This window comes from Fukomys damarensis, unplaced genomic scaffold, assembly GCF_012274545.1.
Source record: "Fukomys damarensis isolate Sample0158 unplaced genomic scaffold, DMR_v1.0_HiC HiC_scaffold_28, whole genome shotgun sequence".
NCBI lineage: Eukaryota > Metazoa > Chordata > Mammalia > Rodentia > Bathyergidae > Fukomys > Fukomys damarensis.
This window is the reverse complement of record NW_022900940.1, coordinates 45,749,591-45,773,192: the sequence shown is the minus strand read 5'-3', so window position 1 is coordinate 45,773,192 and position 23,602 is coordinate 45,749,591. Positions and strand designations below refer to the sequence as shown.

Here is a 23,602-nt window from a genome sequence, read left to right as displayed (position 1 = left end):
TATATATATATATATCATTCATCAAAGAGAATCTGCACCTGTACAAGGTATATCTTGTGCTTCTTTTTTGCCCATTCCCCTCCCTTCCCTTCAACCCCTCCTCCCCTTCTTATTCACAAAACTTTTGTTTCCTTTTTTCCCTTCTATTCTTTTTTCCTCCCTTTTTCTTTTCCCACCCCCTCCCTTGTTCCTCTTCCCATTTGAACATTTTCTTCCCATTTCCCAATATCTATTATATGTTTTGGTCCTTATTTCCACTACATCAACACTCAGCTTAGGCAGAAGGACCTATTTCAGTGGCGTCCCCACTTCGGAAAGCATTCGGGTAAGGTGCCCTTGTGGAGCTTTGGTGAATCCTGAGGCTGCTGGGAGCAGCATGGGTGGATCAGTGCCCAGCCCGCCTGGCAGAGGTAGCCTGCACAAGCCAGAGTCTCTCTGCTATGCCCCTCTGACTCTTTGAAGCCTAGAACCAGATCCCTGGTGATGTTTAGACCCGACGGACCCACGGGGCAATGGGATTGTGGCTTAGGCTTACAAAGTAGTGAGTACTTCGGTAGAAATGCAAAGAAACCCTGGACGATGCTTTTCACAGGCTCCTAAATTACCCAAATTGTAAGGAAGAAATAATGCATTGGAAACTCCCAATGCAAAATATTTTATTACAGTGTCCCAATGCACCAATTAAAATGGGTTGTGAGAATTGTTTTCTAGCTAATAATAAATCACACTTGTCACCAAAAACAAAGTGAAGAGCTTAGTCACATGGGTGTGGTCAAGGTATTATTTTCCTGTTTGATTCTTGGCCAGCAGAGTGTCATTTGTTCATCAGAGCCACCTGTTCTGATGTGTGGCAGAATTGAGTTGGAGAAAGGGTACTTTAGACACTAGTCCTCCAGCCCTGAAACACAGGTTGCTTACCAAGCAGTTACCAGATTATCAGTTTGGCTACTCAGAAGTTTCATGCAATTCTGAATAGCTCACATTTAGGGCGATCTGATTTCTTACTTGGGAAGCAGGGTGAAACAGCTTGGCTCTTAGAATAACAGCTAATGCTCAGCACCATAAGTGCCTGGCACTGTTGTAAGCACTCTACACATAGTAACACACCTAATCTCCCACAACAACCCCACAGGCTTTATTATTATCTCTGCTCACTGGATGAAGAAACTGAGGCACAAAGATTCTGTTAGCCACTTGCTGCCCTCAGACATTTGAGTCCTACTCCATCTGTTACCCGGTTACCAGAGCACTTTGTGAGTCTCAGTTTCCTCATGGGAAGCTGTGGGCAGTAATGCTCAATTATAGCACTGTTTAGAGTTCAGCTCTGAACTACCCAGGCATTTTGTGCTTTTCCTTCCTGGCGTATGTGGCTTGAATATACCGATTCCAAAAGAAATTCATAGCTAGAAATGAAGCAACAGTAATACAGTGCAGTTCCTAGTGAGTTTAAACTATCACTCAGCCAAAGCTAGATTCGACAGTCACAGTTTTTATTTGGTAAAGGTGAGTGAAGTTGTATATTTGTGCATGGCATGTTTACCAGTCTTTGGACCAAATACCTAAAGTTGTTTTTTGTTTTGTTTTGTTTTGTTTTTTCTGGTATCAGGGATTGAACTTGGGTCCTTGTGCTTGCCAGGCAGGTGGCAGCACCACTGAGCGAAATCCCCAGCCCCCAAATACCTAAAGTTTTTAAAGAGCATCTGATATTGGGCTAAATATCATCCTCAATTAAAGGTGTGCGGCAACATACCGTGTGTATGTGTGTGTGTATGTATGTGTGTGTGTGTGTGTGTGTGTGTGTGTTTTGCTACGAGTGATACTGTACAGTATGCATGCATATGTCAATACAAGTTTTCTTTAGGGAAATAGGCAAGACAAAAGAACTGAGTTTTGCACTGGACTATTCTCAATGGGCTTGTGACTTTGCCTAAAATTGGTTCTAACTCTTTCTGGTGATGCCTTTAACTTCCTAAGACAGATTTTTCCTCTGATGCTAAAAGTCACTACTATTTTGCCCTCTTTTTTTGCTGAAAATTTTACAGCTCATTATGTCTGATTTTGAGAACTAAATTTTGGTAGATGTTGTAACTTTTCTTTCTCTAAAGCTGTGAAGAAAAGTCAAACCACTGTTTTTTCAAGTTGTTTTTCTTTACCCATGGTTAGAAATTTCTGCCACTAGCAATGGTGGAGTGGGCAACATAAAACAAGCAGAGAAGGTAGGATAATAGGAGAGAAGAAAAATGGTGAATTCTAGCAAGAAATGGCACATCTCAGCCCTATCAAAGTTTTTTCTAGTCATCTCCTTTAAGAGTAAGCAACAGGCAAGGCATGGTGGTGCACACCTGTAATCCCACCTATTCAGGCTGCCAAGGGAGGAGGATCATCATCAAGGCCCACCTAGCAACTTACCATGACCTTGTCTCAAAATAAAATGAGGGCTTGGGTATGTAGTACAGTGGTACAGCATTTGTCTAGCATGTTTGAGGCCCTAGCACAGCCCAAAAAAGTAGACAATGGGCTCAGTAGAGCCGTGCCTGCCTTGCAAGGGCAAGGTCCTGAATTCAATCCCCAGTACTGAAAAAAAACAAGTAGGCAATGGTTGACTCTCATCCACCAGTTCTTTCAAGTCACTGAGTGGTTTTCTCAATTTTTGGAATGCCCCAAAATTTCCACACTCTGCTTAGATACTTTATAAGGTCATAAAATGTAGATTCATTTGCACTCCGACCAAACACAGGACTCTGAAATTCAACAGTATTGTTCTACTCCTTAGACAACGTCAGAAGGGAAAACTCACTGTGAAGACATCTAGGACTACAGCAGCTTCTGTATAGCCAATTCCTTGCTTATTCAAGTATTGAGTTGAATGCGATGACGTGTACAGATTTGATGGTAAATAACCAAATTCAAACCTGACCTGTCCTTCGACGTTGTGTGCCCTTTTCTCTCTTCCGCAAATCAGGTTCGTAGGGCCAACCTGTGAGGAGTTCCATGATCAAGCTTGCTTGTAGTATGTTTTGTGCAGGCCTTGTCTGTTGAGAAAAGTGACAATTATGAATAACTGTACCTACTTTGTGTGAGGGGGTTAATTTATTAGGAATCCTGTACCTTGTTGAAAACAGGAAACTCTAAAATTTTATAGAATGATGTGGTCAGACAGAGGTTGGCACAAGTTAAGGAGATAAATTGCCTCTGTGATGTAAGTATAAGGGAACACAGTGAGCATCTCTTTTTAGTGTGTGTTCTTTGTTTCTGTTGCCACTCACCTGTGACTTGCGTCTTGTTCTGAAAACAAACATCCCATTAATAACAATGTCTGTTTAGGACATAAATTCATATCACGATGCTGGAGTCAAGAGTGCAGACTGAGGCCAGGCACGCTGCAGGCTCCTTGGGAGGCAGAGGCTGGAGGATGGCAAGTCAAAGGCCAGGCAGAGAGCTCAGATTCCGAACCCCCAGCCCCACCCCGAGTCCATGCTGGTGGTGCTGACGGCAGGGCTACACGCTATGCTGCTGATGGAAACTGCCAGATCTAGGCAAGAGCCCATCATCTGCAAACCCTTCATGGACCAGTGAGGTGTTAATTAATCATCCAATCTCCAGTCCTGCTTGTTTCCAGGAGAGAAAGTTTCAGGTGAATCCTAGGGCAAGGACTCTGAGAAGTGAATAAGTCACTTCCTGACTGCAAAATGGGGAGGAGTGCCCGCCTGGCAAGCATGGAATCCCGAGTTTGATCCCTGGTGCCAAACAAAAACAAAACAAGACAATACTTTGACACAGTATTTCAAAAAATCAAAATTAATTCCAAAAAATTCATGATGAATGAACTATCAAAATGTTAATGGAAGTTGGCATTTGATTGTGCTCTTGAATGACCTGCCTCACTGCCCCTCCCTAGTCCCCAGGGACGTGGACCCGACGTTACAAAGACGCATCGTGTGTATCAGGGCTGCCGTCTGCGAAGCAGTACATTTGAGGGAAGAATGTGTGATGGGATCCTGTCTGCATAGTAATTACGAGAAAACATCTTTTGAGCTTTAACCTTAAAGTATGTCTGCTCTGTTTCTGAGAGTAGCAACAGTGGTAAATTTTTACTGAGTACTTACTATGCAACAGTCATTCTACTTGGCACTTTACGAAGTCGTCTCTTTCACTGTTCACAGTAATCCTATGAAGCAGGTACTGGCATTGACCCCAAGAGGAGACTGAAGGTCAGAGTTAAGCAGTTTGCTTCAGATTATCCCCCTAATAAGCAGCCAACCCAGGCTGAAGTTCTACTCATCCCCACAGAGCTTGAGAAATCACTTATTCTTGGTCTGAATCCTTTTCACCCAAGACTTCAGTCTAGATCAGTACAGTTTAAATGTGCTGTGTGCACCCAAGATCATCGTGCAGGTCTGTGCGATGACCTACTACAAAACAACTTCCCAAAGGGACCTTACTGCTGAGAGTTATCCCTGTGTTATGTAAGGCTTCTGTACGCAGTTCCAGAGATATTCCAATAGAAGTTGTTTCCTCCACCCCACGTGGCTCTCCCTGGCTATCCAGTCTGTTTTCTCCCTTTTCTTAAATCTCTTTGTTGGAGAACAAAAAGAACTGAGAGAGAACGGTGGTTGCAGTGGAGGAGGTGAGGGTGGTGGTGGAGGTGGCAGAAGCAGCCAGTATTAGTCGTAGTAGCCTTGTAACCTGCCAAGCACTGTTAATGGGTGCTGCACCAGCATTTCGTGTACTCGTTAGAGAAAGCCAGTGAAAGACTGATTCGTTCCTATTTTCATCAGGAAACTGAGTCGTCTTAAGGCTGTAAGTAACTTGCTCAAGATCACAAACTCTGGTGTATTTTAGAGCTTGTGCTCTTAACCAGTACATAACAGAAAGTAGGAAAGAATTGAATGGCAAAGTGTTTAATGAGCCTCCTGGCTCTTTTTAAATAGATCTTTCAGATCTGGTTGCAGCTAGTGGAGAGGTTCCCCACTTCCCAAGAGCCCCAAAACGGCTCACGGCTGTGATAGGTTTCCCTTTGGATTCCAAAACAGAAGTCTCCACATGATCCCTGGGAATAGATTTCAAAGGAGCCAGACCACTGTGGATTTCCTTTGTCTTACGTTTTTTCAGACTAAAGTAATCTTACTTAGGCAGTCTCGAATTCATATTCCTGAATTAAGGGAGGCAGCCAAAGAGTCACGACTCCCTTGAGTACGCACCATGTGCTCTCACTGCTGGTATCTTGAGGGTACATTTACTGCCCAGGTGTTAGGGTGACTCCAGAAAAGGCACAGCTAAATCCAAGACAAAACAAAATGGGGCGAACTTAAAATGTTTGATGAATTTCCTCTTCTGAAGAACCATAACAAATCTGCTGCATTAGCATCGATCTCAAATAAAGCAACCTGATTAATAAGAACTGTGGGCCCCCTGAGAAAGAGCAGGAACAACCAGTAATACGCTGATAAATGTAATGGCTGGCTTCCTGGGAGGGAGAAGCCGTGGCTGTGAGTTTGCCAATCTCCGTGGTGTGAGAGCCTCCACCATGGCCTGTTCCTAGCTCACCCTGGTGCCCTGGATGTAGTGGTAGGAAGTAATGCCCGCTCAGCTCTTGGGGTCAGCACACAGATACATCTGACTAGGAGGAGTCAGGTGGTCACTGAGCTGTTTCGCCCCAGTGGCTGCTGATTCTGGAGCCACTGTGCGTGTGACCTTGGGAGAGTCACATCTCTGAGCCTTTGTTTCCTCCTCTCCAAAGGGTAAGATGGAGGATCCCTTCCACCTCTAACACTTTAAAGTTCTAGAAGGCGATGCCTCCCGCTTTCTCTGACATCCAAATGCCTTTAAGCGCCTTTCTGAAAAACCAAGTTAGTGCTGTGCAGCATCCAAAAGTGCCTCCAACTTAATCTACTGAGCATAAGGTTTGGAACAGAGTGACTGACTCCCTTTTGCCTCTTTCGATGTGTAGCCAATGGGGCATCATACATTTTTTACACTTCTTTTGCTAGATGTGAGATCCAGGAGGAAAAGCATGGATGTTCCAGGGTGCTCCTGCTCTGGGGGGGCCCTAGGCGGATGCACGAGCCCTCGCTGCACGCACTTCCTGCCTCCCTCCCTCCGCAGCGAGACTGTTGATAGTGCACTACCTTTTTATTTGTACTTTCATTGTATTTTTTACTATTTAAAAGCCACTTGCAGAAGTGGAAACTGCCTACATAAAGTGGAGGGGCTGCTATTTTTTCCTGAAAGGTGGCACGTCTCTCAGCGAAGAGAAAAAGGCACGCTGCACAAGGCTGGTTGGCAGTGACGGAAGCCAGCGCCGGTTTGCCTGTTGTCACAGCCAAAGCAAAATGCCACCTCTGCCGAGAAGCCAGACTGCTGCACTCCTCTTCTGTACCCTGAGGCTGTGCTCATCATGAGGCCTGCAGCATGTAGGTTGGCCAGGAGGTCACCAGGGCTGCTTGCAGGTCATCTTCCAACCCCAGGCGCTGGGGACAAGGGGAGGTTGCTCCGGGCTCTCAAACTTGATTCTGACCCCTCGGATGGCACATCGGACGCGGCCAGGAAATGTGGAACTTGAGGCCCAGGGCAAGCACAGGAGAGGCCTCGACTGCCGCGAGTAAGGTGAGGCTGCAGGAACACAGTTCTCTTCCTGGACCCTCTTCACCAAACCCAGATGCAGTGGCAGCAAACGTTCCAGAACCCTATGGCAGGAGGTGCTAAAAACACCTCCCGTCAACAACTACTACCCCAAAAAAAGTTTCAGTAAAATATTCTCACCCCTAGAGGGGAAAACCTGTCCATGCCTGGAGCAGCTTGACCCTAGCTGTCCGCTCTGCGCGGTGTGAACTCCACCTCCCCGGAAGATTTTCTCCCGCCGCCCCCCTCCCGCCACCCGCTCCCTGAGGAGGGACAGAAGGCTCCTGAATCCAACGGTTTCGCCTCCATGATCTTTAAAAGAGCAGGCGCTGGCTGCGAGGCTGCAGCGCTGCCTCGCTCGGGTGTGTGGTCTCCGTGGCGGCTGGGCTCCAAGGAGAGCCACGGTTGGCTCCGATGAGGAAGGAGCCTCGATGGGGAGATTGCAGAGAGGGCTGCTGTACACCATGGCTGAGACTGTGTCGCTGCGCGCAAGGTGAAACTTGGCAGTTCTACCTTGCAAGTAAAAACCCAAATTAATTTTTTTTAAAGAAATTAAGTCAGAAACAAGGCTTCAGAAAAACTGTGAGTGTTAGGCATAAACTGATTTTGGATGATCTTTAGGTGAGAAAGGGTGGAGTTACCATCAGAAACATGTTTTTATTTATGGTTTGCGAATCCCCACTGGTGTGCGATGTGTGTGTGCGTGCGTGCGTGTGCATGTGTGTATTGGTTAGCATGAGAGGATGCCTCATCTCAGTGCTCTAACCACCTCTTTTTGCATCTTCCCTGTGCACAGTTCATACAGATGCCCTATAAATAAAAATATACAGGACCATCCACACCTTTTCATTTTATTTGTAAATTGTTTGGTTTATGCAGCGGAGCGTAATGAAACCTGGAGAAGTTTAAAAGATTAGATTTTTTTCCTATCCTGACACTTCATAACACTGTTCATATGTCTGTGAGTGAGATTTCTGAATATATGAGCAGTACTGCAAAATTATCCTGCACCAGAGACTTCCTGCGCCACAGGGGTGGCAGTCTAAAGTGACACCGCTTCAAGCATTTTTCACAGACATGAAGCAAAATTTAACCCCCTTAAGGGGAAGTATGATTTCAACAGCTTGAAATGAGCTCATTTGTAGATGGTTTTTTTCTCTCTCTCATCTCCCATAATTTTTTGGTGTTAAGATTAAAACAGATTGCACAACCAATGTAAGGGCACGTAAGCTGCCCAGAGTACAGTTTGGCCCTTAAAGTGAAACCCTCGCACATTGTCTTCATGGGGAACATCCCAGTCGGGCAAAGGAAGGAAAATGTCCTCCTCCATCCCTCAGGCTCTCAGTCTGACTCCCAGAACTGCACTTAGTAGATAAGGGCCAGGACTGAAAAGGTAAGTGGCAGTGCACACTTATTAGGTAGAGAAGCACCCAGCCTGGGCACAGGAGATGATGGCCTTAGGAAATCAGCACCGCCTGGAATCTCAGCTGAGTGAAATTAGCCAATTACAAAAAGAGACAAAAGCTAAAGACGGTCTCTAGGAATGGGCTGTATCCAAAATGTCTAGGGTACAGGTGTTTTATGTTCGATTTCAAGTCCAGACTGCTCTCGTTTGGACCGACCCAACACCTTGTGGTTTTGTGTAAATTAATGGTCATGATCTCTGTGCTCTCAAACGCTCATGAGCCGTTTTGTCTCTTCCTGGAACAGAAGGGGGAGCTCAGATGTGGCCCAGTCCCTCTGCCCTCCTAAGATCCATGATGTGTTGGCTGGAGAACTTTTATCTCTTTTTCAGCAATGGTACAACAGCTCCATGAACGTCATCTGTACCTGGCTGACGGACCGGATGGACCTGCAGCTTCACATATATCAGTTGAAAACACTAATTAGGATGGTAAAGGTAAAAAGCAAGAATTATTTCTCTTTTTTGCAAATAGCCTACTGAAATACACTTCATTGGCAAGCCACAGGGCATCCTTAACAAAAAGAGTATTTGTTTACATGGCCAATAGGGATTTCTAGAAGAGCGTCTCCTATAAGACAAAAACTCTAAATCTCTTGGCGATGCCTGGTTCATTTCTTACACATCAAAAAAAACTTCAATAAAAAGGAATTTTATATCTTTACCCAGATAGAAAAAAATACTTTATTTGCCTTGCAAAAAACACCACAAAGGCCATCATACCCTTTGCATTAGACTTTCAAAAGCTGGCTTTTGGTGTCATTATGCTAATCACATAAATTACCAATTTCATTTATGGTTTAATTAAATAAAATTTTGTCACAATTGACTCAGTGGAAATACTTACTTTCAGCTATTTCTAAACATGTCCTGTGATCACTGTCAGAATGTAAATCAATATTGTTCTCATAGTTAATTGAAGTAGTTTCTCTTACAATGCCTGTATACAATCAAATGTAAAGGATCACAAAGGTGAGATAACATACCCTGAAAGTAGCTTTTTTCCCTGTTCTTCTGTGCGCGCGTTGGACTAATGATAATTATTTCAGTGTGAATTCTCAGTGGTTTACATGAAATGATAAGATCACAGAGGGGGTAAATACGTTTTTGATCATTTCAGTTTCCATTTGATGCCTCACTGTGGAGGATTTTATAACATTCATGTGCAGAACTCCTATTTGATGCGCAAAGTCTCCCTTTAAAATAATTCTAACCATCTACACAGCTCGATATCTGTTTCCTAACAGTTTGCCTGCAGTCTCCCCCACACGGCCTCACCGCAGTTCACAGTGCCCTGGACTGGCACCATCCCCCTGAAGTTGCTCCCCACCCCAGGGCTGACTTAAGACCCATTACCCTTCCGGTGTGTGTAATTAAGGAGAGTCATTATCGTCTGCATTTGACCTCACAAAGCATCTACCTAGGAAAGGTTATAGGCAGCCGTATACAGCAGCTCTTGAAAAAGAAACGCGCACACTCCAACGCTGGGCCTCGCTGAACTGTCCCGTGTTCATTTCACCTCTGAAGGCAGACCCCTCAGCACTGCATGACCACTTGAAGTCCATTTTCTGGGTATAAATATGCTCATGGGGAAGAGCAATTTCCATTTGACCTTTACCGGGTAGACGTGAAAAAAAGACACCATTTTAATGTGTTTAAATTGGCGCCCTATAACTGATATTTCAGGCCTGTGTTGAGAATTAGCACTATTTTATTAAGAAAAAAGTACGTCAGAGAGGAAGTTAATCTCCATCCTCTGCCAAACACACACACACACACACACACACACACACACACACACACACCCCACAGAGACGAGATGCAGAAATGTCACTGCCAAAGGGATCTTCGCTCTCACTAGAATTAGTCCGGCTTCTCTAAAGCTGCACCGCAGACAGGAAGCAGAGTTCGCCTCCTCAGCACCACGCACACTGCCCAGAGGTCCCTTTCTGCAGAGCACATTTCCAAGGGTGTCTGGCTTCCTCTCGTCCCTCGGCGGACGCTCTGTATGCCCACCCATCCAGTCATTATCAGCAAGCATGTATCCGCTCATCCAGCTCTGGGTAAAGATGAGGTGAGCCCCCCCGGAAGGAACATTCACGGGTGGCTGGAGCTGGCCCCGGCTCGAGGATCAGCGTCCAGTTAGGATGCACGCAGGGTCGTATCCTGGAATTGAAATAAAGGGCAGAATGCTCAAGCACATGTACCTGTATTTTCCCATCCTGGCTTGGCAACAACTGTGTTACTCTGAATTGCCATGGAACTGAATGAAAAGTGCAGAAATTTCAGCTAACGTCTGGTCTGCCCCACTGAATCGGCATCTTGCGTTTCCCCGTCAGGGTGGAGCAACGGTTCAAGCAGCTACAAGGCTTCTTCCTGCTCTTGAGAGCCTGAAGCTTGGTCCATGAGTTAGGATGACCTTATCATTTAGTGCCTTGTACTTGTAAGAGCGCAGCAGGGACCAGGCGTAATCACGCCGGAACAGTGCGCAAACGTACACCACGGACGTGTGTTCTCTTTCCCATAGTCTTCAGAGTTGGGCTGCGTTCACTCTTTCTCTGTGGTCACCTCAGGTTTAACCTCAGAGGGGTGGCCCTGTGACTGCTGCTCTACCACTGCGCCCAAAGAGCTGTTAGAAATAACGGTGGGCGTGGCGTTGAAATAGCTTAACATTCCTCCTCTGGCCCTGTTGTCAAATTCCTTATATCAGTAGGAGAGGCAAACAGCAGAGTCAGGAGCTGAAATGAGATGCAGTGTGATGAGAAGAGTTGTAGTTAGAAAGGGACCTTTTTGAAAAAAATAAATTATGAAGTAGACAACAGCCAGATGCTTCTGGTCACGTTCAGTTAACACTAAGAGATTTCTAGAAAAAACAGTCCTTAGGGTACCTACGGAAATCCGAGAGAAATCGCCTGGGGGAACAAAGAAAGAACTTGTGGTGCAGTAATACCAAACCGTTGCTCTTGAAAAAGAGCCAGACTTCTTCCCTGAGTGCATAAAGTTGTGAACGGAATAGATACAGTTCCTTCCCTGGGAGAGGAGACGCAAGTCACATGCTTGCAACATATTGATGAGGCATTAGCGCTCCATCTTTCCCGTAACTGTTGCTGCCCATAACAAGTTTCCTATACCAACATGCATATGTCTGTCTTGTGAATGAGACAGAGAGATATGGCTCATGCAATTATAAGACTCAAAAATCCTAAAGACCAGACTGCAACAGAAATCACACTTGATTTCTGTAACCACTTGACCCATCCTTTGTGTGGAGCAGCCCCTCCCTGTCAGTTACTGTATGCTACACCAGCCTAAGAGAGGAGCGGACCAAAAGGGAACCAAAACAGTTACGGAACATTTCCCTCCACACAGCTGAATAAACACACACTTACGTTCTTCACTTTGTCTCATCTAATACCGTTTATCCTGTCACAGTCTCCATTGTCTGTCACTCAGTGAGACTCAGTTTTCAGTACAAAATGAAATCTGAGCACGGTGGCCTTTCACTCGGCCCTGAGAAGAGGGACATTAGCTGAAGGTCCCCTCACGTGCCCACCTGCTCCGCGTCCTCCCCTCTGCACCTGGAGACGCAATCTCCCTGATCACTGCATCTTTTCCCTCCTTAGAAAACCTATAGAGATTTCCGATTGCAAGGGGTCCTGGATTCCACCCTCAACAGCAAGACTTACGAGACCATCCGGAACCGTCTCACCGTGGAGGAAGCCACGGCATCCGTGAGCGAGGGTGGGGGCCTACAGGGGATCAGCATGAAGGACAGCGACGAGGAGGACGAGGAAGATGACTAGACCACGCGGGCCCTGGAGTCCCCAGGAGAGTCCTGCACTCAATGCATGTCCTTAGTCTGTTAGTGAACCCCACTAGGAACTTTCTGTCAACTGCCATGCCCACGAGACGTTCACCAGTACAATTGCCATTTTAGCTATGTGGTACCAAGATTAGCAAATGATCTTCAGTTGATTTTCTTATTTCTGTGTCTGTATGTGTACAAGCAACATGGAGCACCAGCCTTTAAATGCCATTCATGGAGAACACGTAGTCCAGCTGTGAGGCCGGTCCGCATTCTTGGCCAAGTGTAATGATGCTTCATACTCGGTACTGTGTGTGTGTCGATGGTACATGGGTGTCAGGGCAAGGATGCTGAGGACTTAACTTCTTTGTTCATGTATGTGGATGCCAGTTATTTTAATGCGTATATAAATAAATTAATTTACTGAAGCACATAGATCTGCTTTGTTTTTTATTGAGAAACCAAAGCAAGGCTCCAACAGCCAACTTTTGGTTCTTTTGTTCCCCTAAAACAAAAAAAAGAAACTAGACCCCTTGTATCCCTGTTACCCCTTCCTCTCATTTATCTATGTAGCCAAAACAAAAGGATTGATTTCTCCTATTGCCCTGGCCAGGGGGCGATCCTGTCACCATTGACCCCCCCAAGCACAGTGCAGAGTAACTGTCTTCTGTCAAAGTTTTTCCTATTAAATGTTACATTTTGCTTTTATGTTTCAATAACTGTGTGTGTAAAAAAAAAAAAACCTGAATATTTAAATTACAACCTTAGACTATATATGTGTTTATAAGAAGATACGGCTATTTCTTTGAGTAGATTATAACCATAACTGAAATTATTTTGCTCCACACCTTTTTATATCCATCCTGTACCTTGCGTTCTGGTCTGTGACTGTGCAGCCCTGGGGCCCGCTGCAGAGCTCCTCCTGCCTCTGTAAAGTAGTGGATCCATCTTGCTTTTGCCTTATACAAAGCCTACAGGTATGAGAGTGTGGAAAACTGTGGCTTCTCAATAAATACCTGTTCACATGTCGTAAGAATATACATTTGGGTCTGTCTTCCTCTGCCTCTGACAGCCAAAACTGAAACATAAGAAGCGGAAAGCGGGGAAAGGGCAGGGAGAGGTAATTTTTCTCGAGTGTTCTTGATGCCATCGGAGTGAGTTGTTTCTAAATGCTTGTAGTTCTCCGTGAGAGACTGCCCAGAATGCCATTAATTCAGACTCCACTAATTCAGGATCTGTGGGCATTTGGACATGTTGGGCAGATTACGCTTGCATTACAGGATAAATAAGGGTTGCTGAGCAAGTGAGTAGTGTAAACGAGAGAAATGTTTCTCCTGTACGAAGAGAAGGCCAACAAACTGTTTTTAAGCACCACTCTAACAGCAGTGTTTGCATTCAAACAAAGTGTGTGCCAATTATATATGATTCTTATATATTTGTTAAAGCATTTTACAAGATTCTCTAAGCTATGGAGTGCTCTTCTCACTCCCCAGTCCCTGTCAGCAGTACAATCGCGTAGGTTTGAAAGAAATCAAACATGCGCAGCCTTGTTTGCTTCATTTGTATCTGTCAGTAAATCAGGCTGACCGCTCCGTGGGCTGTCTGAGATCTTAGGGAAGTGACTGCTTTCCTGGAGGCCCAGGCAGAGTGGACACTCACTACTTGTTCTCTACAAAATGACTCTCCTGACAGTGCATCCCACCTCCTCGGTCCTTGAGGAACACAGGCACAAATCAGGGAGACTTCCGGGCCTCAGTGGAGTGACATCAGAACACATTTATGGAGCAGCTCTTCTGTGCCAAGCATTCTGCAGGTATTACACCACTTAAGCCTCCTAACAGTCATCAGAAGACAGGAATAGCACTATCTTCATCATAGATGAAGAAATTAAGGCCAAAACGTTAAGCCAACTTGCCAAAAAACATCCCACAACGCCATGCAGAAGCAAGTCTAGAGAGACTAGCGAAAAGACATGGTAATACAAATGCTGAGAGTACCATTCAAGTATGACAAATGTTTGATTGCTCAACAGAATATAGTTAAGTCAGAGTAGCAAAGCCAGCATTTTGGGGGTACATTTTAGGTATACGATATGATGACGTTCAACATTGGGAATCTGCACCTTTACATGATCCATCTTGGTTCTTATTTTTTCCCCTTACCCCTGCCCTCCCTTTCACCCCTCCACCCTCCCTATTTACAAAGACTTTGTTTCCATTTTTTCTTTTTCTCATATTTATTCCTTTCCCCTCCCCTACCACTGCCATTTCCCCTTCACCTTTAAAAAATATATTTTACCATATTCTGAGTTTGCAAAATGAAACCATATTTCTTGCAACTGTTACAAACAATTCAAAAATGTGCAAAATAATGAGGGAGCATCTGCCTAGGATATAAGAGTTTGAGAAAAGAAGAAAATGCTCAGGATCCAAGGAGAGGAGTTAAGTTAGCAGGTCATATAACTAACCAAAGGGTACAATTCAAAAGGCAAAGGAGGGCTGGAGATTTGGCACAGTGGTTCTGCTGCCTGCCTCGCAACTACAAGGTCCCGAGTTCAATCCCTGGTACCATTAAAAAAAAAAAAAAAAAAAAAAAAAAAAAAAAGGCAAAGGAGAACCAAGTCAGAAAAGAATATGTCTCCAAAACCAAGGCCAGAAAAAACAAGATTCCTAAAAGGAGGCCACCATCACCTCCCCCTGAGCATCTTGTTCCATAGCCTCCCCCCACCACCCCATGTGGCAACATGGAGGGAGGGCAAGGGACAAGAAGTGATGTCAGAGGAGGCCAGAGAACACCGAGCAAGCCTAAGGCTTGGGCTGTCCTTGCCTTTGCACAAGGCTGAGAAGACGGCTATGCTATCGGGAGCATTTTTCTTTATGATCTTGGTGAATGAGCTTTCTCCTTTTCCCATTTTAATTTATGCTACTACAATCTAATATACATGCAAAAAGTACAGGAATCCTGAGCACACAGCTCAATGCACTGCCACAAGGTAAACATGCTCATGGGTCAGGGGCCAAGAAACAGAAGGTGCTGAAGAGCCCTGGCATGCATGCCCTGTGCCGTGAGCCTGCCGTGCTCTGCCCCTTCCTCCCAGAAGTAGCCACCATCCTGATTTCGAACAGCACAGATAAGCTCACCTACTTTAAATCTTTATGTAATTACAAACACCAGACATATTCACATTTGGCTTCTTTTGTTCTACCTTACACCATTAGGGTAGCTATGGTTCACTTTTTATTGCATGTGTGTGTGTGTGTGTGTGTGGTACTGGAGATCAAACTTAGGGCCTCATACATGCTAGGCAAGCACTCTATCACTGAGCTACATCTCCAACCCTTTCTGTTTTATTTTGAGATAAGCAAGGTCACCCAAGCTGGTCTCAAACATGCAATCCTCCTGCCTCAGCCTCCTGAGCAGCTGGCATGACAGGCATACGCCACCATGCCTAGCTAGCTTGCTGTATGGTACTCTGATCTATGAGTATATTACAATTGATTTATCAATGTTAAAATGCTGTTTTCCATTTGGGGCCATTTGGCTAGGCCCTAGGGCAAAGTTATGTTTAGAAGATGCTGCCAGTTATGCACAGAAGGTGAACACAGTCTTACCCTCACCAGCAGGACATGAGTCCTTGTTGTTCCCTATCCTTGGCAACATAAGGTATTATCAGTCTTTAGTGCTCACCATTCTGGTAAGTGGGGTGGTGGTTTACAATTGTAATTCACTGATAAGAGAAGTAGAGTCGGTTGTCTTAACAAATACCCTGCAAAGGCAATTTGGAGAGCCGCTTTTGTGAAGTGCGTGTTTGTCCTCAGTCCTTTAAAAAAAAAAAAAAAAAAAAAAAAAAAAAAAAAAAAAAAAAAAAAAAAAAAAAAAAAAAAAAAAAAAAAAAAAAAAAAAAAAAAAAAAAAAAAAAAAAAAAAAAAAAAAAAAAAAAAAAAAACTCTAGAGCATTTGAAGGCTGAAGGGGAAGAAGCCAGAGGAAAAGGTGCCAAAGTGAACGGAGACGGGAACGACCACACCAGGGGTGGAGTCCTCGGGTCGGCCCCAAGCGGAAGTCCCAGACTTCTTCAGGCCCTGCCCCCCCTCGGGCGGGGCGGGGTGGGGAGAGGCCTTCCCCCAGCTGCTGAGACCGAGGACCGGCTGGGACCTTGCCACGCCTCCAGCCGTCGGCACCGCCCCTTCCCCTCCCTGCTGTGCGCTCCGGCGCTTCCTCCCTTCTGGCCCAGAGTCCTCTCCTGAACCTCTTTTAGCTCAGATTCTCCGGGGAAGCCTTTTCGCACTCCACCCTCAGCTCAGCACCCACCTGCAACGCGTGGCCCTTTCACAGTAGGTGCTGTCCTCAAGGTGTGTCCTGTCCGCTCCCCCCGCCCCCGGGGGGCCGGGCTTGCCCGCTCTCCCCTGGATCGCAAACGCGGATTACCGGCAGGGGCAGCCCGGAAGGACCCCGAGGGGACAACCCAGCACCTTCTCTTGGGACCTTGAGACTGGGTGGCAAGAAGTCTCCTGCAGACTAAATGACCTAAGGGTCAGAGAGGGAGGAGGACAGGGACGGCAGGTTCACCTGTGCATTCGCAGCCACACAATGCGCGCCTGAAAACACAGGCCGAGGCTCCATGCATTAAGGGTATGGGAGGCCGCTTCCTGGAGACGGGTGCAGGGGCTTGGGAGAGATCTGGGTAGGAAGAGGGGTGAGGTGTCAAATTAGGGTATCCGTTTCCTTTAGTTTGGGTCTGTTACTCTGCACAGCCAAGAGCTAGCCAAACTTTTATTTTTCCCCACACATTGGAAGAAATTTAAGTTTAAAAAAAATCGAAGAGTGGAATGACAGAGAAAAAGTTCAAGCTTCTCCCCACCAACTCATCTCCCTTAAGGAGCCACTGCTGACAGATGGGCAAAAAGCCTTCAAATATGTTCAAATCTTATGCACGTGTGTGTCATATGTATTGTATATTTACACAAGTGGGGATCATCAGAGCCTAATATTTGGCAAGTCAAATTCTGCACTTACTAATGTAGGATCATACGTACGTCTGCACATTTAAACTTTCTGTATTACTTTAGGAATGGGTCTGATGTGCACATGAGCAATGAGTGTGATAAATATAAGGAGATTTCTCTGGTCAAGGAAGAAACAGGCAAAGCAAGGTAAACTGGATCAAAATAGAATGGAGGAAATGAGCCATCTGTGGACGTGACCAGGGGACTGCCTGAAAATGTGTGACTGAAGAATTGCTGAAACACCCCAAATCCAGGAACAGCCCAACTGGGCACAGTTATCTGTTTATGTGTCTGTCTCTCCGCTACGCAGCCGGCGACTTGAGGTCAGAGGTTGTGCGTCCCTTTGTGTGCCAGTCCGGTGCCCAGGACTCAGCAGACACTCAATAAATGTTGCTGGGACCGAATGGGAAAACATCCGACAGACACCGTGGTGAATGATCGTGATCAAGAAAGCATAACTACATGCACAGCAGTATACTCTTGACTATTAAAAAAGGATCACAACGGAGTTGCGGAGAGCTGTTCCGGGCCCCACCTGCCTGCCTCCCCTAAGCGGCCTCAACTTCTAACACAGGTGTAAGCAGTCCCGCTGTCCCAAGCTTGGGATTCTGTGAGAGTTTTAGGAACTCTACCAAACAAGGAGGAATAATATTACTGCCTAAGCACAAATTTTAATAAGTTCGCTTCATTTATATTTTAAGACCCAAAATAAGTGTGTTCTTGGTGGCCAGTTTCCATCAGATACATCTGAAATGAAATCAAATTATGCACAACTCTGTACTTCTCGATAAACAAAATTTTTAAAAAATCAATATTCATCATTTATTCAAGGTTGTTTTGCTTCTTCATCTAAAAACTAAAATTATCATCTGTCTTCTTTCTTATGAAACCAAGCTCCTCATCTAGAGTTATAAATCTGCACCCATAACCCAACAAAACATGAAGAAAAGCCCGATGAGGGTGCGATCTGCCAGCAATTCTGTACCCTGATGACAGTACACAGAAGGTCAAAGAAAAGCAGTGAGCAACAAATTAATCACCGCCACCAGCTAGCAGAGGGACACAGCGATTACAATTAATCACAAATTAGACAAATGCAAAAGCAACAATAAGCCAAAAGTACACAAATAAAGATTCTTTCTTATTTCCTAAGAACTGATGGCGGGATGGCAAAAAGCAATTGTAAACATGGTTAAGTTGGCATATTTCCTTCTGTCCATCAGAAACAACTTGGCTTTTTTCCTGGGTGCTGAATACAATTGCAAAGAATAAACAAGGCTTTGCTTAAGGCAGGAAGCATGTGATTAAAGATAGTACGAATTTCACAGACAGTGCTGGAAATTCTGGGATGTGTTTAAAAGGAAACCAAGGGCAACAAAAGAAGACAAATGCTGTGATATTTGGTGCAAATTAAAGGGCAGCTTATGTGGAAGCTATAGCTACGTCTCAAACTCTGATGTCATGATGTTGTTGTAAAAGCTGAATTATACACCTCACTCAGCCTTCAAATACCTCCTGGAACATGGCATTGACATAATGAACCTCTCCAGAGTATTTTTTGCTTCAATTGGTTAGCTTTGAAGAGTATTCTTTTTTAAAAAAAAAAAAATCAAGACTATAGAGCAAAAATTCCAGAGCGTATGGAGAGTATTGACATGGAATGTATCTGGAAAACTTGAGCTCTTTGGAGATTTAATTAAATGACCATTTCTGGATTTGTGATACTGACAGTGGAACTTCTATGAAGTGACTGCTGGCAGAATAAGGAGAAGTCTTTTCCTCCAAACTCAAAGTATTTGCGTAGTTCTGATAAAATGATTCTGAAGAGTTTAAAATAGGTTAATGATCCCCAAATTAAAGACATGACATTCTTTCTGCATGAACAGCAAGGAAAACCATCTCTGATTCATTTCTCCTGGAACTTTTAGTCAACTGTTGCGGCGAACAATGGGAAGATGCTGTGAGCACCGAGGCAGAGGAGGGCGTCAAGCCTTCTGACCGCTGCAGGGAGAGGGAAGAACACCTGAGGTGAAGTTGTTTACCTGGAAAAGTACGGTGAAGGTGGGAGGCAGGTGAATCCTGCGGCACTCTAATTGCTGGTGCCGTGCCATGTCTGAGTGAATAAAGCCAAGTGCACCAGTCATGTGGGGCTCTACATCAAAGGGAGACGCAAGCCCCCGACCCTTGTTTCTGTGTCTCTTTATTTTTCATTTTTCATCACCCCTTGGTCGGGTTTAAGCTCAACTAGTGGGCTGGTCCCTGCAAAGTCTTACACCATAGTTCATTGATTCTAAAGCAGAAAGGTTTTTTTCATTTTTAAATGCAATTGGGGCACATTCTTCCACTGCAAGGAAACACTTTTAGCTGGGCATGGTGACACACACCTATAATCCCAGCTCTCTGGGAGGCTGAGACAGGAGGATCCCAAGTTTGAGCCTAGGATAGTCAACTTACTGACTCAGCAAGGCTCTGCCTTGAGATTAACTAAAAAGGACAGGATCTAATTTAGTACAAAGGCCTTGGGCTTAATCCTCACTGCCACCCAAAGAGAAAGGAAAGAAACTTATGCTGCCTCTATTCCACTTTATCACCAAACCTCTGTAACTAGTCTGGTATGTACACAGGCTTGCCTCTCCCAGCAAACAGCTTTCCACAAACTGAGGTGAGGGCCAGGCAGAAGGAGGGACTGAGCGCGCATGGACAGCAGGCAAGTGCCCACCCCACACACCAATATACAGAGAAAGATGCTCTTTGGGAGGCTGAGTCCTGAATCTTCTTATTGCAAAGGTCAGGGGCTCAAACCATTCCTTGTAAGCCCTGAAGAAGATGAAAGCCAGGAACTGCAGGATTCGTAGAGCGCTGCGTGACGGGTAAGGAGCTGCACAGAGGGGAGGTTAAGAGCCGAGTTCTAGAGCCAGAGGGCCTTGATTCAGCATGCAGGTGGCCAGTGACAGTCATTACCATGCGAGCTAGAGAACGTCACCCCACTGCGAGTCCTGCATTTCCTCACCTGTAGCGTGGGACTGACCAGAACAATATCCAAAGCATTACCTGTTGCTATTGGTTCGCCGAGTTATCACGATGGAAAGCATTCATCGTATAAAAGGCAAAAAAAGGCGCAGCGGCTGAAGGCTCAGTAAAGGTCAGGCTCTCGGGGCCAGCAGCACCTCGAGGCTGTGCACATCACAAAGCGGACAGTTGGGCCACTGCCCCAGGGGCTGGCGCTGCTGTTCAGGGCTGCGGTCCCACTGCTTCCGGAGCAAAGTTCCCAGTCAGCTGTGAACTGGGCAGCACGTTGTTGAGAAAGGCTGACTGGCTCTCCACCTCTTTTTGTAGTATTTACTTTTGCTCCTTAAAGAGGAATCCATTCACTGTCTACGTTTGTTCATATTCTCTTACTTTCCTTTTACCGTGAAGCTCAATAGAAATTAATGTATTGAAGGAAAGCATTCATCAATCAGTAAATGTCTTCCATATCTCCCCTTCCGCCTCGTGACTGCCTTAATTTGGATTTCTCTAGAGTTGGTGTTTGCCTGGAGAGCCAGTCAGGAAACATTATCAAAGGGGTGGGAAGGGAGCTCCAGAAGCGGGTGCAGCCCACAGTGCTGTCCTGTGGTTGCTTCAGTGGCCCCAGGCTCCACTGTTCCTGATAGGCCTGCCCCCCAGCCCACAGGAGCCTGTCCTCCGCAGGCCCCTCCAGGCTGTCAGCTTCCAGTGACCAAACAGGGGCCTCAGTAGAAGCTGGAAAGAAAACAGAAAAGTTGACTCCTCAGGACGTAACATTTGGTGGTGTTTGATTATTTTGATCATGGATGGTTCACTACTTTTCCCAATTAAAAACACTTTAAAGATTATAGTTTAAGTAGACCTGCCTGTTCAAGGGTCCAGTAGAGAGAACCCTGGAAAGATAAAATGCAGAATTAAATTCTGAGTTCTCGTGACAGTGTGGGGTGCCGTAGTAAGCATCACCCCAGCCTCTGCATGGGTCCTGCTATCGGGGAACCGTTCGTACCCTGGAGAGGGGCCACGTGGGACTACGGAGGTCTGTGAGCTTGGGTAGGGTGGAGGGGAAGGGAGTTGAAAATCACACTAGAGTTCCTGTCTTTATGGTTTCATCACCAATAGTAACCATGGATATTTCCTTACACTGTGGATGTGTTATCTCAGCCCTCATTGGTGTTTCTCAAGCCCCTCAGTAATTAAAGCAGCTCCTAGATCTTGTTTAATGCTGAAGAAAGAAGTATGCCAGAGGCATCTGCATTCCCGTGTTCACTGCAGCATTACAACCGCCAAAACACAGGAGCAACTCTGTGTCCACCAGTGGGTGAACAGACAGACCATGTGGCATGCGTGCGTGGGTGTGTGATACTAACTCAGCTTTTTTTTTGAGGTGTGGTCTTATGTAGCCCAGGCTGGCCTTGAACTCAGGGCAATCCCGCCTCAGCCTCCCGAGTGCTGGGATCACAGGTGTGTGCAACCAGGCATGGCCGTACTCAGCTTCAAAGAGGAAGAAAATCTTGTCACTTGCAACAACGTGAATGAATCTGAATATTATGTGACATGAAATAAGCTAGGGACAGAGACACAAATACTGCATGATCTCACTTATCTATGGAATCTAAAAATGTCAAATTTGAGGAAGCAGAAAGTAGAACAATGAGTATCAGAAGCCAGAAGGAAACACGGATATTGGTCAAGGGGCACAAGTTTTCAGAAATAAGTTCCAAAGTCTGAGAGAGGAGCCGGAGAAAAGTATGTATACCGCTGTATCGCATATTAAGATTTTGAAAACCATAGATCAGTGTGCTCAGCACACTTGGATTCTTACGGATGTCTTCATTTTAAGTCAATATTCTTAGACCATGTCCACAGGCTTATGAGACTGCCAAAGAGGTCCATGGTCCCGTGCCGCGTGTGCATTCACGTGTCTATAGAAACACACACACAGGCTAAGAAACTCTGCTGAAGATCTTTCTCTTCCCCATCTCACTCTTTGCTTTACCGTTGATTCTTACCCTAATCTCCTTATAAGACAAGAATAGTACTTTCCTTTTTGTATTTATGTTTTTGTCTGTCTCTGTCTCTCAATCTGCCCATCTGCCTGTTGAGGTGCAAGGAGTTGAACCCAAGCATTGCACAGGCTCAGCAAGCTCTCTACAATGAACCCCCAGCCCTTCCTTCCCTTGTTTATACAAACCGCATAAGCTATGCATTTACACATCCTTGAAACACGACCTATCAAACTGGCCAAAATAATTCTATAAATCAGTCTGTAGTTTATTTTGGAGAGTACCAATATGCCATATTTTTGTGTATCTGGATAACTTTCGTTAACAGCCAGGGGCCGGGGCCTCAGCTGGCCAGCTACAAGTTTCCAGGATGCCATTCAGCCAAACATGTGGCCCACACTAACTGCTGTACCCACCAAGCCTCACTGACTTCATCTGAACATGAGACTGAAGATGCTTTATAGAGTCACACTGTTGAAATAATAATAATAGTTAATAATTTCTAAGCTCACATGAACTGGTATGTAGCAGGAAATTACTAGCCATTTCTGGGGAAAGAGACTAGAAATTGGCAGGTTAGGTGGCACAGGCCCATTATCCTACACGAGGGAGACTGGGGTAGAAGGGCCGCTGAGAACGTGAAGCCAGCCTGGACTGCATAGCAAGATCTTTTTTCAAAACAGAGAGAGACTAAAAACTTAGGGTTGGAAAGAAATTTGATTTTCACTACTTACTACCATGTTTTGAATTCTGTAAGTAAGTGTTACTAATTAGGACTATTGCCTCCAAAAACTTTGGAAACACAAAGCTCTGACCTATTAAGCCCATAGTTGACCAGTGTTAATTGACTTCTCTATATTCTTTAGTTGAAAGCTTAATCTACAAACACAAATCAAAAGAAAATACCACAATGAAGTATATTAACTCCAGTCCAAGTTAACAGCAGATAGACCTGTGGTGCCTCTCATTCCCCAAGCCAGTTGTCATTTGGAGAAAGTCCGGTTTCTCTCCTGCATCCCTGTGCACACCCTCACCGCTGCCTGTGAGGACCTGGGGTGGGGATGTCCACAGAAAATTTTGCTCAGGAAATGAAATAATTATTTTCTCAACATCCAAGGGAAAGTGTGAGAGGACTTTTCTTCTCTTCTGGTGATAATCAGCGAGGAGAAAGAAAGCACCAGGACATATCTGGGAACTCTAGGGCATGGAAAGTGAGTCAGCCCATTAACCACATCAGTGACTGGACCCTTACTTGTTCCGAGGGTACCACCACACATTGGAGGAAGGTGCACAGTTTATGCCAACAGGAGACCCACTCTGACCTTAGATGCCAAACACACCTGAGGGGAACAGGGGCAAAACAGGTACTGCAAACCGCAGTGCCCCAAACGGAGCTTCACGGCATGTGCCAAGAGCACAAGGAGAAGCACAAGTCTTCCCATCATTTGATTCCACCGCAGACCAAGTGTCCCTGCAGCCCAGGCGCTAAGTGTGACAGCAGGGGCCAAGGGTGAGCAAGCCTTGTGCTCCTGGAGTTCACAGGCCAGGGCTTAAAACATCAAGATTTACTCTTGCAGGAATGTCCTGGACAGAAGTGTCTCATCCTAATAAGCCAGGCTTGAAATCTCTGCCACCACAGGGATGCTGTCAGCAAAACCCAGGTTGTGAGAAACTATAGAACCAAAAAAAAAAAAAAAAAAA

At 45.4% G+C, this 23,602-nt stretch overlaps 1 protein-coding gene across 25 annotated transcripts in view; it reads left to right on the top strand.

Annotated features, from left to right (window-relative positions):
* Cadps (calcium dependent secretion activator) overlaps window positions 1-12,912 on the top strand; it is a 418,444-nt gene extending 405,532 nt beyond the window's left edge. For all 25 annotated transcript variants that reach the window (XM_019204903.2, XM_033756967.1, XM_019204905.2 and 22 more), the window contains 2 exons: window positions 8,417-8,521; window positions 11,707-12,912. In XM_019204903.2, the coding sequence (XP_019060448.1) occupies window positions 8,417-8,521; window positions 11,707-11,886 (285 nt within the window). In that variant the 3' untranslated portion in view covers window positions 11,887-12,912. The remainder of the gene's footprint in view (window positions 1-8,416; window positions 8,522-11,706) is intronic.
* The last annotated feature ends 10,690 nt before the right edge of the window (window positions 12,913-23,602 follow it).